Genomic DNA, 15,670 nt, shown 5'->3' on the forward strand with positions numbered 1-15,670 from the left:
GAGTGGGGCATTTCAGCAGTGGTAACAGTGACAGTGGGTCATCTCTGCTGGTGCAGGTGTTTATGAGCATGGTGTGCAGGCTCTCCTCCATTGCTGGCAAAAGTGCATAGCTAATGGTGATTACTATGTTGAAGAACTGTGTTTTGAGGCTGAGAATTTGCTTTGTCAAATAGTGTTATCGTGCTCTTTGTATCTATTATAGTTTCCATGGAAATAAATAGGAGGCATTACTTTCAGAGAGACATTTCGGAGGAGATTGGTGTTGGTGAAGAAGCTCTAAGACTTGAACAATTCCTTTCAGAGTCTCTCACCTGTTTGCCAACTGAATCTGCACTTGGTCTTTTTTGATCTTCTTTTTATTTATTCTCACACTTTTTCTTGGAATGCTCTTGTTGGTGGAAGAAGTAACCAACATTAAGTCCAAAATTTTCTAATATATAGCCCTGATCTTTAGTTATAATTTTGTCATTTGTTTTGTAACTTTGGAGAATCCTACAAAAATCTACCTTGTTGGGTAGTGCAGGTTATGTTGGTGACATGAACTGTAAAGGATGAATTGGTCAGGATGTTTGAATATACACTGAGTAAAAAAGGCCCTTCATTTGTCCTTCAGGATAAGAAAAGCCAGTATCTTATTTTCTTTAAGTACTACCAAAGTAATGAAACCTGCCTTTATTGCAGTAGTGTGCAGAACAAGTCAAAGGACTTATTTATATTACTAGAGTATGTTTCAGTTCACTCATTTTATAGCATCTTTGATTCTCATATAACTTTTATGAAAGAGAAGTAATTGCATAATCGTGTCTTTCAGTGAGTTTACCTCATAGCTAATGTGTCTTCTGTGGTCCTACAAGGACTCTTAAACATTGCTTTGCTTCTTTCTAGAAGTCTGTGCTTTCCTCTGTGTGTACTGTTGTCATCTCAGTGGGATACCACCTTTCTGTAGAGAAGTTGTGAGCAGCTAGTTACCCTTTCAATTTCCAAGTGTTCACCTCCACACAATTCTTGGAGTAGCCAGTGAATTTCTTTTTGGATTTTGGTGATGATCCTGGAGTAAATTTTCTTTAGAAACCTGCTTGTTGAAGTTCTTTTGTGGAAGAGTCTAAAATAGATACCTGTAAGAGGTGACTAGAAACTAAGAGGGGATCATCTAGAACTGATCTCAGCACTGCCGAGAAGCACAGTTACTCTTGCAGAAATGCTAACTTCGGGGATCTCATGATATTTCAGAGAACCAGGCTGTTGTTACTCAGATGATGTTGTTTGCATGGTGGTGTGGTGGAAAGTTTTCCAGACATCAGAGGCATAGTGGACTTCTCCCATCTGAGCTCCGGGGTCAGAGCTGGAAGAGCAGTCTGGGTGGCCATGACTTGCATAAGAACTGTTGTTTGAAGGCTCCATTCTTAAACTGCTCAAAACTAGATGCAGTGATGGAGAGATGAAGTGTATTACGATATATGCTCTGTGGTGGCTGAGGGGAGAACCTTGGTGTCAGAATGCATTTCTAGGAGTAGTAACTCACTAGTCCTGTGTACTAGGTGGAAGAAATCTAGATTGCTGCCACAGCTATATTTTTTTCCTGTGTCATGCCACATATTAAATTTATTGCAGTCAAATTTAATGGGGCAAGGTACTTTACATTAAATATATAACTTATTTTTTAGCTGCTTTGCATAGATGAAAAGCACCTCACTTACGAAATCGTGGGAAATTGTCTACTTATGATGATTTAAGGCAAACGAAACCATCTACACATTTCCCATTCTCACCATGTTTTGAAAGTGAGTTCTGATGTCTGTTGGTAGAAACATTAAATCCGTTGATTTCTACTTGTTTGTTTCCTGAGAATGTCATGTAAAAAATGAGAAAGTAGTTTCAGTTCTGCAGTATGCTCAGCTCTTCAGACTGCAGTAGGTGCTACAGCTGTTTTTAGCCGGCAGTTGAAAATTTTGTCAAAATTTGACTTGTTATAAACTAAAAATAATAGATATTACAGAATTTCATGTAGGACCTTGTATCACAAGACACAAAATACTGGAACTGAACAATTTTTAAAATTTAAATGCTTTGACCAGCATGTGCATTTGTAGGCGATAGTACTGCAGCAAGGCACTAATCAGCTAAGTACCATAATCTTCCTTATAGGGTAAATTCTTACTTGACCTCCAGCTATATACAGCACATGCTAACAGCATTAAACTATAACACTCCTCTCATGCTCCCAATAGCTTCCCATTGGGTCAGCTCTCTAACTTGAATTGCTGTTTCATATGCTAGATTTTTTTTTCCCAGATGCCTTATATTTTGTAATTGCATTTTGGAGGGAGGGAAGGGTTTGTAAGTATATTTCTAAAGAGGTGTCTCAAAATTAAGAGACTTTTTTTATGATTTTGCTGAACCCAGAGGATTAAATGAAAGACCTAGCCAGGACAGAAATTGATGTATTCTTATGAACCCGAGGCTTCATCCTTCCCAGATGTGCAGTGGCTGATCAAAAGGTAAAGCAGGGAAGAAAGGTGCTGAATGTGCTGTGTGAAAATGATGTAGATAGCTCAGCATTTCTTGTTCTTGGGGATGATTAGGGAAATATTTTTTATTTTTATCAAAAAATGCTCATTGAAGGTACTGAAAAACAATTATGCTTCAGATATGTGAGAATGGTATCTTTAACAACGTCTTACATTTTAAGTTGGTATTCTAAATCGGATTATATTATCTGTGGTTTAGAAATATTTCTTGCAAAGTTAGATTTCTTCTCATAAAGATAGCATATGTGGCATTTTGGGGTTTACTTGTATTTTATATTCTTTTAAGCCCATTTTTGTAACAGTTCCATATGGTAGTAACTCATTCTTCTACTTTAGTATTTATGTGACCTACTATCCTTTTAACACCTCAGGTTTTAAATTCATTTGAATCCTGCTGTATGACAGCTGTTAATTGATTCCACCCTTTGGGATGTTATTTCTTTGGTGTCAGTACTGACACACATCACTAGAATGTATATTCTGACCAATTATTCTAGAGAGAGATTTAACCCACCGAGCATTGTTTTTATAATTTGCTTTTTTAACAAAAAGATCTTACAGAAAATAGGCGACACATTTCCTATGAATGCATTCACTGGAGATCATTAGTAAAATACTGATTTCAAAAATGTTCAAAAGTAAAGTAAGGAAAAATCTCCCGACATTTTACCTGTTTGTAAAAGGAAAGCGTTCCTGAGCATAGCTGAACGAACAGTAAGTTGTGCAGTTGTTTAAGTTGTTTTTTAACAAGTGCTGTTATTTTATTGCTCTAAAATCCAATCATATGATGTAAGTGCTGCTGAAAAACTCAGTCATGATAAAGGAGAACAAACATGTTTCTACTGGTAGTCCCATTTTCCTCCCCATGATGTTCTCGATGTAATAAACAGCTGTGAAATAACCTTGTTACTTAAATATCTGTAGATTAGCAAGGGATATTTACAATTGCTAGTTGTGTTCTGTGATTCCTCTTTTTTTTCCCATTAAAATCCTATTCACAACAAACGGAAATTAGCCCTTCCAAGTTGCAATGCTGATTTTTGTGCTGAATTGCTCGTATAGCAAATATGTGCTTCTGCAGTAATTGTACTGTTTTATGTGTCTGTGCAGTCACGTCAAGTTTAAAGCAAAGATGTTATCGGTAGTGAATTTCATTATGTTAATGATGTTGTTACCACAGATTCCTTTCATCCCTTCGATACCAGCCTGCAGTCAGTGAACTTATGTTTTCTGATAAAATCTAATAGAGATCAACATCTGCAGTGTTACTCTCACGCTTCAGTAAATTTTATAGTCATCATTGTAAATGTAATTCATTATTGCTTGGAGATGCTTTGCTGGAAGGTACTTTAGTGGTTCAAAATACGATTGCTATAAAGCCGAATTTGTAAGGCATGGCTGAAATGAGAGATGAAGTAATGTCTCAGACAAACATTACTTAATGAATTGCTTAGACATCTGAGTGTTAAGTGTACTTGAGGGCAGCTTGTTTAAAAGTATGTTGGTCAAGAAACACAATAAATACCTTTCTTTTTTATCAGAGTAGGCTGTTTAAACGATTTAACTTGGAAGTTGTTCATTGGTTGCATATCTTAAGGAAAGAGAAGAGACAGATCAGAAGATCAACGTAGCTTAAAACTAGACAGTATAGAAGAACTGCAGAAAGTGATCTTGGTAGAAATAGGAACTGCTTAGAAGTCAGAAAAAGCTGTTTTTTATTAAGCTGCAGCCATAGCTGGTCTTGGAGGGTATGCAGAATGATTTCTAATGCACAGTGTGACTCAGCAAAACCAGAACTAGAAATTCAGAAGCTGAGAGTGAGAAAAGAAGTTGAATCAATACCAGCTATTCTCCTATGAACATTTCCAAAGTAGGGAAACATTTTGCAGATTCCTCAGCAGAACAAAGGAAGTCTGGGGAAATCCTTTCAGAAGAGGACCTGGCATTGGAAGAACAGATTTGCCCCTGGGAATGGCAGGTGGATCTTACTTGGGCACAGGGAGTTTTCCTGCATGCTCAGGAGTTTCCATGCCAAGGTCAGCGGTGTGCTCAACTCACCTTCTAGCAGCCTAGGAATTTTTTTGTGAGGTGACATGGCAGTGCTTTATGTGCTTCCTGTCGCTGTTCTGAAATAAGTGCCTGGCTGTCCGTTGAATAGAATGCTTGAAGCTACAGAAGTTTAGGACTATTATTATGTGATCGCAAGTGCTCTTTTCCTAACAGGAGCAGTCTAGGAATTTAGAGACAAAGCTGAGCTTGCTGTGTTTGATGAGGTCTCTGAGAAGAGGCCCTGTCTCTTGCGTGGCTTTTCTAACAGTTCCAGTTGTGTCATCGGAAATCCAGGAAGAAAACTCTCTAACTCCAATGTGGTATTAGAAAGTGGCATTCCTTTATTCTTCACGATTGACAGGCAAGCACACCCTCTCAGAGTTCAGGTTCTACATTTATACAGTTAAGACATACATATGCAGTACTTTGGCATACATATTCACTCTTTTTCAAGGTCCCGTAGATATGTCCTAATGTCCCTTTGGGCATGCTCAGTGGTATTTAGGGTGGTGAAGTGCCCACCTACTTCTTCCCCTTTTTTTCACCATCAGCTTCATCACTGAAACCTTTGACTCACTTTAATTAGCTTTTCCCCAGTTTGGAAGTTTTCCATTGCTTATTAGGCCATAGCGAGCCACTTTTTAAAAACAATGTACATGGAACCCGAGGAAAATGTCCTTGCACGTTAAGATAAAAGCATTCTATTGTGACTCCAGTACTTCTCATGAGGCAAAATATTTGAGGCAGAAGATAAGCGTATTCTCTTATGTCCCCAGTGCAAAATTATTGAGGAAGAACAAGACTGTTCACCCACTAAAGCTGAAATAGAAAGTTTTAGAACTATCACTTATGGATTCCTTTTGCTGAACTAAAATATGGGTTCTTAAACTAATGTACTAATTCCTATTGCTAAGTAAACCAACCTATATCAGTTGGAAATGCGAATTTTTACCTACTGTGTGTTATTATTTCATGTGTTAAAAGCGGCACATTTTGAAAAGAGTTGTAGATTACAATATGTGCAGGACAAATACCTTCATTCTTAAATTTCCAGTCACCTTTACTCCTTCCTAACTTACAGGGAATAGAGACCATGTTAGCGTATTGTTTGGTGAGTAAAAAGTAGGTCTTAGAAGTAGCTGATGGTGGCTTGGGCCACTAAGCCCTTACTAATTTTGTAGTTGAGCCTAGGTAAGTCCAAGGTGAGTTTAGGAGCCCGTATGTTTGAACATGTCTTTGGAAGGATATTTTCTTGAAAGTTTTCTTCAGTTCATGTATGTCTTCTTTGGGCCTGAGAACAAGTTTAGTAGTCAGAAAGATGTGAGACCTACCTTTTACTGTGTTTTTGGAATCTGATGGAAAAACTTGCCTTTTCATATTGCCTTTTCCTTGGTACTTTTGAGTGGTTTCCCCCCCCCCCCAAACAAAGCAGAAGGGTGGTTTTTCAAAGAAGAATACAAATGGCTATCAAAGATTTTTAGGCTATTTTGTTTTGTTACTGAAATCAGGGCCATGAAGCAAAGCAGTGCTACATTCTTCTATGCTATATTTTAAGTACTTATAATGTTGCTGTAGCATGGGAGGGATTGATTGAATAATTTAACTGCATGAGCATGTCAGGTTACAGTGAAGCTACTTGCTTTTCTGTAGTGACATTTGTAGTGCAGTACAAATGAGGTTTCCACCAGCGTAAGGTTAAGAAAGATATGTTCTAAGCCTAAATGTCATGTGCGGTAATAAATGATGATGATCATTAGTGATAAGTAGGAGAAAATGAGTTTCAGTTTTTGTATCTGAAAAGTGAACTTTTATAAAGTGTGCCTGAGAAAGAGAGATGTGTAGCTTCTAGGTTTTTCTGATCATAATAGGGGTTTTGTTTTATTATTGATTCAAAGGGGCAGTGGTTTCAGTGGCCTTGAGGTGCTGTGACTTGTTGAGATATGGGGCAGTCCTGCTGACAAGGGGTGCATGGTGGGTGGTGGGGCCAGGCTGTGCTGGGTGCCGTGTGCTGGGCTGTCCAGGTGTATGCGCAGTCACTCTCTGAGGTGTGGAATGCCTTTGTTTGAGGTATCTTAGCGGTAGTTAACGGTGAGAAATGGATTAGACAGAGGCTGGTGAAGGTGAGTGAGAATTAGTGTGATCTAAAAATAACAGCAGATTTTTAATAGCAGTCACTGACCGTAAGTTTTTGTGAGGTCTGTGCCTCCTGCCATGATTTAATAACACCGTTACAAATGTACACGTGCATTGCACAGCTGTGTTCACTGCAGGTATTTTTAAAATGAAAAAGAGTGCTAATGGTACAGGGGGGCTGTGTGAGCAGTAAAGCAACTGCAAGCTGCAGTGCCCTGTGGCGCGGGGGCTGTGGGGCAGCACGAACCCTCTCTTGCCATCAAGATTCTGGCCCAGCGGTGCATGGATACTGCTAATTTGTTTCTGTTGGATGGGATTGCATCTGCTGGCATTTGATACTGGTAGTGAAGTTAAATCTCTTCAGGAGGTAGTAAATTAATTAGAAAGAAAGAATGTTTGTCCCAGTCAGTATAGGCCAGGAATTACAGTAGGATTTACCAGGAACTACAGTAGTGACTACAGAAATGACTTCAGACACCTGAATTACAGGTGACTACACGTCAGGGTGCTCGCTCTGGATCAAAGTTGCATTTTCAGAAGGTCCTTTTTCCTCTGTTGGCCCAGTAGTTGTCTCACGCAGATCACCTGTGTAATGCTGTTTCTTCCATGAAAGGTTTGGAGTAGATTGAAGGCTCAGTTTGTCTTTACATTGCTATCAGCCACAGTTGTTTTCTATATTCATGTCTTGGCAACGAAAGCAAGGAAAGGTAATGACTGTTTGTGGTAAGTGGTTGGAAAACGTTTGTGTAAGAGATATAAAAACACAGAGCTCTGTTGGCACGTCCTCCTCTCATTAACGTAGTTCATGCTAGGGCAAAAAAGTAAATTTTCTAGAAGTCTTGTAACAGTTCCAAAAAGTATATGTTTTTGTGATAGAAGTGCATTGGTGTAAGCAGGAAGTGTACAATCAGTGTTTTTATTCGTGCAGAAGTCCCATCTTTTTCACCTTTAGTCACTCCTCCCGTGACATTTAAGCAGCAGTATTTCCGGAGGTTTGTCCTCTACTCTTTGCATTGTTAGGAGGACAGCGTAGTCATGTATATGTATATGTATGTGTGTGCGTATATACATAATCTCTCAAGTGGAGCCAAACTAATTCTAACTATACTGTTATTTATACTGCTATAAGTATACGTATGCATATATTTCATCCTGAATAGCATGTAGACTTTGTATACTCATACATTAGATTTGTCAAATTGGATTGTGTGTGGTTTTGTATGTTACACAGTTCATTATGAACTTCTAAACCATGCTTCTGAGGTTGTTTTCATGTCTTTGAGGATCAAATGCTTGCAAAAATCTGTGGCTGCAAATACATCAACTCCACGCATACAACAAGCTCACTATCTACAGCATTAATATTAAAAGCAGAGTATGTATAGATACAACACATGCATATTGTTTCAATCTTGCAGTGAAATCTATGTGGATGATCCCATATTGACTGAGTGCCATCTACTCCAATTGGATTTGTATGGAGATGAAAGATTTTGTAAATGTGGAGAATGGAATTGAGGAGAAGCTAAGCACATTTTCGTTACAAGCATGGAAGAAACTTTCAGCAGTATCTGTAATTTGCAGTTGAAATATCTTAATTTGGGAAGTGGTGTATTTTTCATCAACTGAAAACTGATTAACGGAAGGACATATATCTTCCTTAAACTAAGTTTCTACCTCTAATCTCTTGTTTTAATAAAAACTTACATGTCTTTGCAAGCTCTATGATGCTGGCAGTTGTGTTGTCCTGCTTGTCTGTTCCTATTGGCTGTTCTGGTTTTAGACTTGGGAAACTCTGTTTATGTCATATGAGAACAATTCAGCTTGACTCCCCAGTAGCAGAAGCCATAGAGCTTTTCTTAAATGTGCAGAGGTTGTGATTTGTGCTAGTACTAAACATGACAATTTATTAAGACAGTTAGGACATCTTAACTTCACAGTAAGCAAATAGGCATCCAAATGATGCTTATAGTACTTGTCATCCTTCACCTTCAGGAGTTGCACTTTTGCAAGACTGAATTAGTTTCCTCACTTGCAGATGCCTTTATAAGGCTTAAGTTCTTTAATGTTTACTGATCTGGACTGGGTCCAAATCTTTCACACATACTTTAATGACACTGTATGGTACCTAAGACAGGATGCCAATTGGCCAGTCACCCACTGCACACTCCTCTCATACAGCTACGGTTTTCCCTTGATGACCTGAGACAGTCTTTCCTTCTTGGCTGTGAGAAGAGCGTTTTCTCTCCTAGTACCTAGGCAGAGCCTTTTCTGCATGCCTTCCTGGGCACCACAAGGGCCGGCTTTTCCTTCTCCCCTTCACTAAGTTGGAGCCTTTCAATTCTAGGACAGCTGTGGCAACAGCAGGCTATGTATTTGCTGTTCTTTCCCTACCCTTAACACTGGGCAGGATCCCCATGTCACTGCCTGCGATCAGGATCAGTGTACATTTGTGAGGGTTCTTAATTGCAAGATAGAAGAAAATCTAAGAGCAAATAGCTGATAACATGATAATAATCTTTGCTCCAGTTTCCCACAGGTAACTCCTTCATCTGAATCTGGGGTGCTGAGTCCCAAGCTGGACACATCTGGTAGTAGTATTTTGAACACTCATCGTCCTTTTAGGATTAATTAAGGCACAGTTTGAAGTCCCAGTCTGTTTGTCTTATGAATCGCTCTTCCTTATTTAATCGATCCATTCTATTCAAATAGCAAACAATGCTATATTGAATGGAGTGTATGTAAAATTTTTTATATATTTAAGGCAGATTCCCTGTTAAGATATTGCTTATAATAAAATTGTGTGCTTCAGTCAAATGTTTGTCAGTGATCAGGAAAGAATATCTGTTGATAATTCTTTCGTTTTGTTTTGTTTTCCTTGGAATCCTCAGAAGTTGTCCATGGCTAGATGTGGTCTGTGGCAAAAAGTGATACAGGTGAAGTAGGGATGGGATGGCTTTTTCTGTCAAGTCAGGTGGGAGTTTGAGGATCTTTCCTAAGTAGCTGCTGCCACTGGATTTTTATCCTCTTTTCTTCCCTTGGCACACATCATAGTTTTGTGGGAAGTGAAATGTATGTTTTTAAGCGATAATGGATGCTAAAAGATCAAACTAATGTAGTGATACATTTAGCCTTAATTTCTGTCATGACTATACAATCCTATGAAACAGAATTGTATGGTCAAATTGTATCACTGTAAAAAAGAGTACAAAAGCTTATAGAATCTTGGTACTTGTAAAGCAGTTATGACTGTAAAATCATGTAAGTATTTGTATTCTATATTTTATGATGTATAAACATTTCTCCTATAAAGCTGTTTTTTATTTTAGCTATACGCTATGAACATGTGGTCTTTATTTTAGTACAGGAATTGTGTGAGCGCATTCATGAAGAAATGCAGTGAATGGAATTTATCCCCATCAGCTAATCTTTGTATCATTTAGTTGACATTAAATGTATATCTGTGCTACAGGAAATATTGACATAATTCTTCTTCTTATTTCTTGTCATGATTGTTTAGGAAAAGAAGCCCATCAATATCAAGAGAACAGAACAGAAGATACGACCAAAGGGAAGAGAGAGACGAATATTCACAGTATGCTACATCAGACAGTGCGATGCCCAGGTCACCATCAGATTATTCCGATAGGCGGTCACAGCGTGGCCCTCAGTTATACGAAGAGCCTGAACTGGGTGATTATAGAGATTCCAACAGGAGGAGTCGCAGGCGTTCCAAGGAGTATCCGGTAGAAGAGGAGGATGCACAGAACAGGGAGGAATATGAAAGGCAGAGGAGAGAAGAGGAATATCAGGCACGATACAGAAGTGATCCTAATTTGGCTCGTTATCCGGTCAAGCCACAGCCATATGAGGAACAAATGCGTATCCATGCTGAAGTGTCCCGAGCACGTCATGAACGGAGACACAGTGATGTCTCATTGGCAAATACTGAGTTGGAAGATTCCCGGATATCTATGCTGAGGATGGAACGGCCGTCAAGGCAAAGATCGGTGTCTGAGCGCAGAGCTGCCATGGAAAATCAGCGTTCATACTCTATGGAAAGAACTCGAGAGGCTCAGGGACCAAGTCCCAATCGTCAGAGGACCACAAATCATAGCCCTCCTACACCTAGGAGGAGTCCAATTCCTCTGGAAAGACCGGACATGAGGCGCTCTGATTCATTAAGGAAACAACACCATTTGGATCCCAATTCTGCCGTACGGAAAACGAAACGTGAAAAGATGGAGACCATGTTACGGAATGATTCACTCAGCTCAGACCAGTCTGAATCTGTCAGACCTCCACCACCAAAGCCCCATAAAACAAAAAAAGGAGGTAAAATGCGCCAGGTTTCATTAAGTAGCTCAGAAGAAGAATTGGCATCTACTCCAGAGTACACAAGTTGTGATGACGTGGAGATTGAAAGTGAAAGTGTTAGTGAAAAAGGTAAGATTTCTAATTTTTTACTAGTTCTACATATATGGAATGAGGTTCAAGTTCCAGACCGTTATGGTTATTTTACATTAGAATTGGTTGTAAACACACATTTACAGCCCTTTGTATATGACTTAAGTTTGTTGTGATGGAGTTGAGTTTTTCTTATTTTTTATTTACATGGAAAAGAACATCTCAGCTACTAGAAGTATTTGGATATATTTAAGGAAAATACTTGCCCACTGAAAAATCTGTTAGTTACATCAATACAGTATCAAAAGCTGAGCTGTCATATAGGGCCATGGTTTCACGTCCATTAATACCAGATTTGTGTACTCCTGAATCACACCAGTGCAAGTTTGATCTGGATTAAATGTGGGCACATGACCACATTTCTCTTACATTAAGCTCTGCATCATTTGCTCTAGTTATGCTAGTTTCACGTTGGCTGCTGTAGGTTAAAGAGCATCTGATCCTCAAAAAAAAAAAAAAAAAAAGTGTAATTTTTAAAGAAATTGGAAGTGACTGAGTTGATTTGTATCAGTGGAGATTCCTTTTTTGCTGTAGGCCTATGGTGCCTTTGGGTTTTAATGCATTTTGGAATTTGTGATGTAGGCGTTACTTCCCTGTCAGAAAGAAAATGTGGGATTAATTGAAATGATTTCCTACCAATCCAATAATGTGTGATTTAAATATGAAAGCAGAGTAGACTATCAGTTTGAATTGAATCAAGTCAATATTAATTCACTTACCTTCGTGTATCCTCTTGGTCTAAAATATGACAATTATAAACTTGCTTTCAATTGAAATGATTCCCGTGCATCTTTACTAATTCTCATGAATAGTTTGTGCCTCTTAATAGCAATGCTCATGATATGAATGGGGAGAGAAAAGAACCTTTCAGAGTTCATCTGCTATTGTGGGTTGGATTAGAAAATTCACTATTTGATATTAAGGTTAATATCAAATCAATTCTGTAGTAAAGAAGTTATTGGAGCTAGGGAAATTACTCTGAATTTTCATGTGTTAATAGCAGCAACCATGGTCTGATAAAAAAAGAGGAAGATAGTTTAGAATGGAAGGAAGTTTGGCCCAGAGTTCAAATAGAGAGTTATATGCACTTCATCAAAAAGCTGTGATTAAATCCCAACACAATTTATCTTCCTATGACAAGGAAAGCTCCGAACTTCGGGTTATTCACAATTTTATTCTTTATAGCAACCTTGAGGAGAGTAGATTCATCCACGTGGAATAGTAACAGAGTGTTATTTCATGAAATTGGCCATAGGAAACACAGTATACAAAATAATACAAACAATATATTAGATATGTTGCTTTGAAACTAATGCCTCCTATTTACTTTCACGTAAACTCCAACAGTTGCAAAGAGCACAATAACACTGTGTGATAGAGGACAATTCTCAGCTACAAAACAATATATTTTTTTAACATAGTCACCACCATTGTCACCAGAGATTAACAAGAGCCCGTATGCCATGCTTGTAAAAATCTGCATGGCCATCTGGAACATGGCTTGTCTATCATGTCACTGTTTCCTCTCCTGAAACACGCCACTCAATGCCTCCCTGTGCTCACATCCACTGTTTGGTCTCCATAAAATTTCAGCAAATGATGATGAATGTCAGTGGGTGCCTTTTTCTCCACATGGTGAAATTCAATTACACAACTTTGCTTCATATATGGCTTTAAACTAAAAGGGAGGAAATTGAGGTTAGATGTCAGGAAAAAATTCTTTACTCAGAGGGTGGTGAGGCGCTGGCACAGGCTGCCGAGAGAAGCTGTGGATGCTCCATCCCTGGAGGCATTCATGGCCAGATTGGATGGGGCCCTGGACAGCCTGATCTGGTGGGTCACAGCCCTGCCTACAGCAGGGGAGTCAGAACTGCATGGGCTTTAAGGTCCCTTCCTACTCAAGTCATTCAGTGATTCTATGAATAATACACACTTCCATGTCATACCACCCCCTCTGCTGCCATTTGTCACACAGAAACAAAGCGTAACAAAATATTGGTGTGAAGGTTCAACCTCTATTGCCATACCACCAACATCCACCTCTGATGTTGTGGGACAACATAATGACAGAGGCATTACTTTCAGAGCAACCTTCGTATGTGTTTGCATAACATACAAAACAGATATATAAATCATACCCTACAAAAATGTTAGATTCTCTATTGTCATAAGGATCTGGCTTAAATTAGAGGTTTCACTTTAGATAATTTTGTGTTTTAACTATGAAAGAAAACACGTCATTATTGATAACAATTGTTAATGTCATATCTGTGTTGATTTCTTAGGCAGTGAATGGAGCTAAATTGAGCATGTATTTGCAAAATGAGTGAAAAAAGTTAAAAAAAATTACGGGAAAAATGCCTTGTTTTATATTTTGCTGATCTTGAATGCATTACCAAATGCAGTTTTCATGTTAGAGCACAGCTGTATCAGCATGGTCCAGTAGTGGCCTGTGACTTCAACCAGTGTGGAGAACAGCCCTGTTTCTACAGAGGAAAAAAGCAATTGCATGAGTTGAGGAAAAGGTCTGGCTGCTTCTGACTGTGCCTGCTTCCAGACTATTTCTGGCCTTGCTGAAGTGATAGAGGCAGTGGCCACGCACTGAGCAGCAGCTGGCCCAGCAGTCATAGCTGTACCAAGAGCCAGGCCCAGCTTCAGCCCTGCTCATGGCGTCAGACAGCAACCTCAGCCCCATCCATGTGTCTCTCCCACTCCTCATTCTGATGCAGAAGCACCAGAAAAGTGTTTATGTGAGTGGATTTGGGAAGCTGTGGCTTCTGCTAGGTGTGGGAAGGAGAGGTCTGCTAGGAGGAAGATTTCATAATTGCTTTAGATAGGCCTGCAAAGTCCTTGTTTTCATCGTTTTTGTTACCCTGTTAAGCAGCCTACACACACAGTCCATATAAGCAAGTGATTTCTTCTTGAATATCACCCAAAAAACCCCAACCCATCAGTCTCCCTTATATTGCAATACATTACTTTCTTAACTGAAAATGATGGCAGTTAATTATTTTAAACACCTACTCCCATAAGAGTGGGCCTCTCCCCCCTAAGATCACTCTGTTTCTGCCCTACTGACCTTCGCAGCCGTGAGGATTTCCCAGAGCCCTTCTTAGCCACACACACTCTCTTTGGCCAGAGAGAAAGTGCCAACCACAAAACGTTTGGCATTGGAGTCACAAAGGATGGCAGTGTCAGAATGAGATCTCTGATGTACAGATCATTAAGAGTTCTTTAAAAGGAGAGAATAATTTGTTCTCCATCACTTTCTTTATGGAGTGTGTATCTTTTCACAGGCCCTCAAATATTAACAACTGTTCAGCTGTGAGGAGCAGTTTGAGCCTGAGCGCCAAGAGCAGCTGTTCAGTGAGCTACATCTGAGCTTCTACAAGGTCCTGACATTGGTTTTGAGACAGCAGTTTGAGAATTGAGAATTATGCTGAAATGTAGGAGAGAATTATAGTTATAAACCTGTAAGAGGGATGCAGATTTTTCCTTTTTAAGCATATCATCTCTAAAAGGAAAAGGATTGATACATATGATTGAGACATAAAAAACAAAGATAGCCATTTCATTTTACAAGTCCAGAGACCAGCTGCTGGGTTAAGAGCTCTGTGAAGAGCATCCAGGAAGGGTGAATGCCTGAAAGTATTTGGGTCTGATCTCATTTCAGTAGCTGTCTTCTTCAAGGTAACTTTTTCCTTAATTTTCAAAAACTTAATCTGGCTATTTCCAGGGAGGGGACAGGACAGAGGTTTTTCTTTTTCTGCATGTTTCTTGTAATGGCTACAGAAAGCATTGCCTTGGAGTGCTCCTGCCTTGTCTGTGTGGGATGGGAGGAAAGCTGCAAACAGAGAAGGCTGATGCATGGCACACAGCAGGCAGCTGTGGGAAACGCAAGTATGGTGAAGGAATATTGTAGAGGGAGAGTCAACTGCAGAAGAAGATGAGCTACTTTCCTAGCTGCATAGATTTTGTAATGCAACTATATTTGGACTGGGAAACAGGGATCATAAACTAGGCTGAGGACTGGCATATTGGAATTGGAGTCAGGAGGCTTCAGGAAGCTGAGAAGACAACGGGGAGTAAGTTTAGGAACTACGAAATGTAATGTCATAGTGTGGTTGGAGACTAGTGAATTGAGATGAAAACCTAGGCTGACTGACAAAAGGGGAGAACAAATCCAGCAGCTCAGGTAGTCCAGGCCTAAGCTCTGCAGTTTGAGAAGAACAGCTGAAGTGATGGAACAGGTTTAATGAGGATAAGTAGTAGCTGGAACTTGCTGAGTTGTTGGTTAGAAGACACTGAAGTTAGCTTGAGAACAAAAGCAGCCTTATGGGAGAGACAGTGAGTGGCTGGGAAAAGGAGGCTCCCTGAGAAGGACAAGGGCTGAGCTGGACTTGCGAGCTTTAGCAAGGAAAGATGAGGACTTTGTGAAGAACGAGTGTTTTGGTCAGGCAGCAGCAGCCTGAAGAGCTGAGAGAGTTAGGCAA

The 15,670-nt window shown here is 39.5% G+C and overlaps 1 protein-coding gene across 49 annotated transcripts in view; it reads left to right on the top strand.

Annotated features, from left to right (window-relative positions):
- Positions 1-15,670, top strand: part of RIMS2 (regulating synaptic membrane exocytosis 2) — a 445,399-nt gene that overhangs the window by 185,591 nt on the left and 244,138 nt on the right. For all 49 annotated transcript variants that reach the window (XM_040696415.2, XM_025148070.3, XM_046937976.1 and 46 more), the window contains one exon: positions 10,231-11,156. In XM_040696415.2, the coding sequence (XP_040552349.1) occupies positions 10,231-11,156 (926 nt within the window). The remainder of the gene's footprint in view (positions 1-10,230; positions 11,157-15,670) is intronic.

This window comes from Gallus gallus, chromosome 2 (genome assembly GCF_016699485.2).
Source record: "Gallus gallus isolate bGalGal1 chromosome 2, bGalGal1.mat.broiler.GRCg7b, whole genome shotgun sequence".
Lineage (NCBI taxonomy): Eukaryota > Metazoa > Chordata > Aves > Galliformes > Phasianidae > Gallus > Gallus gallus.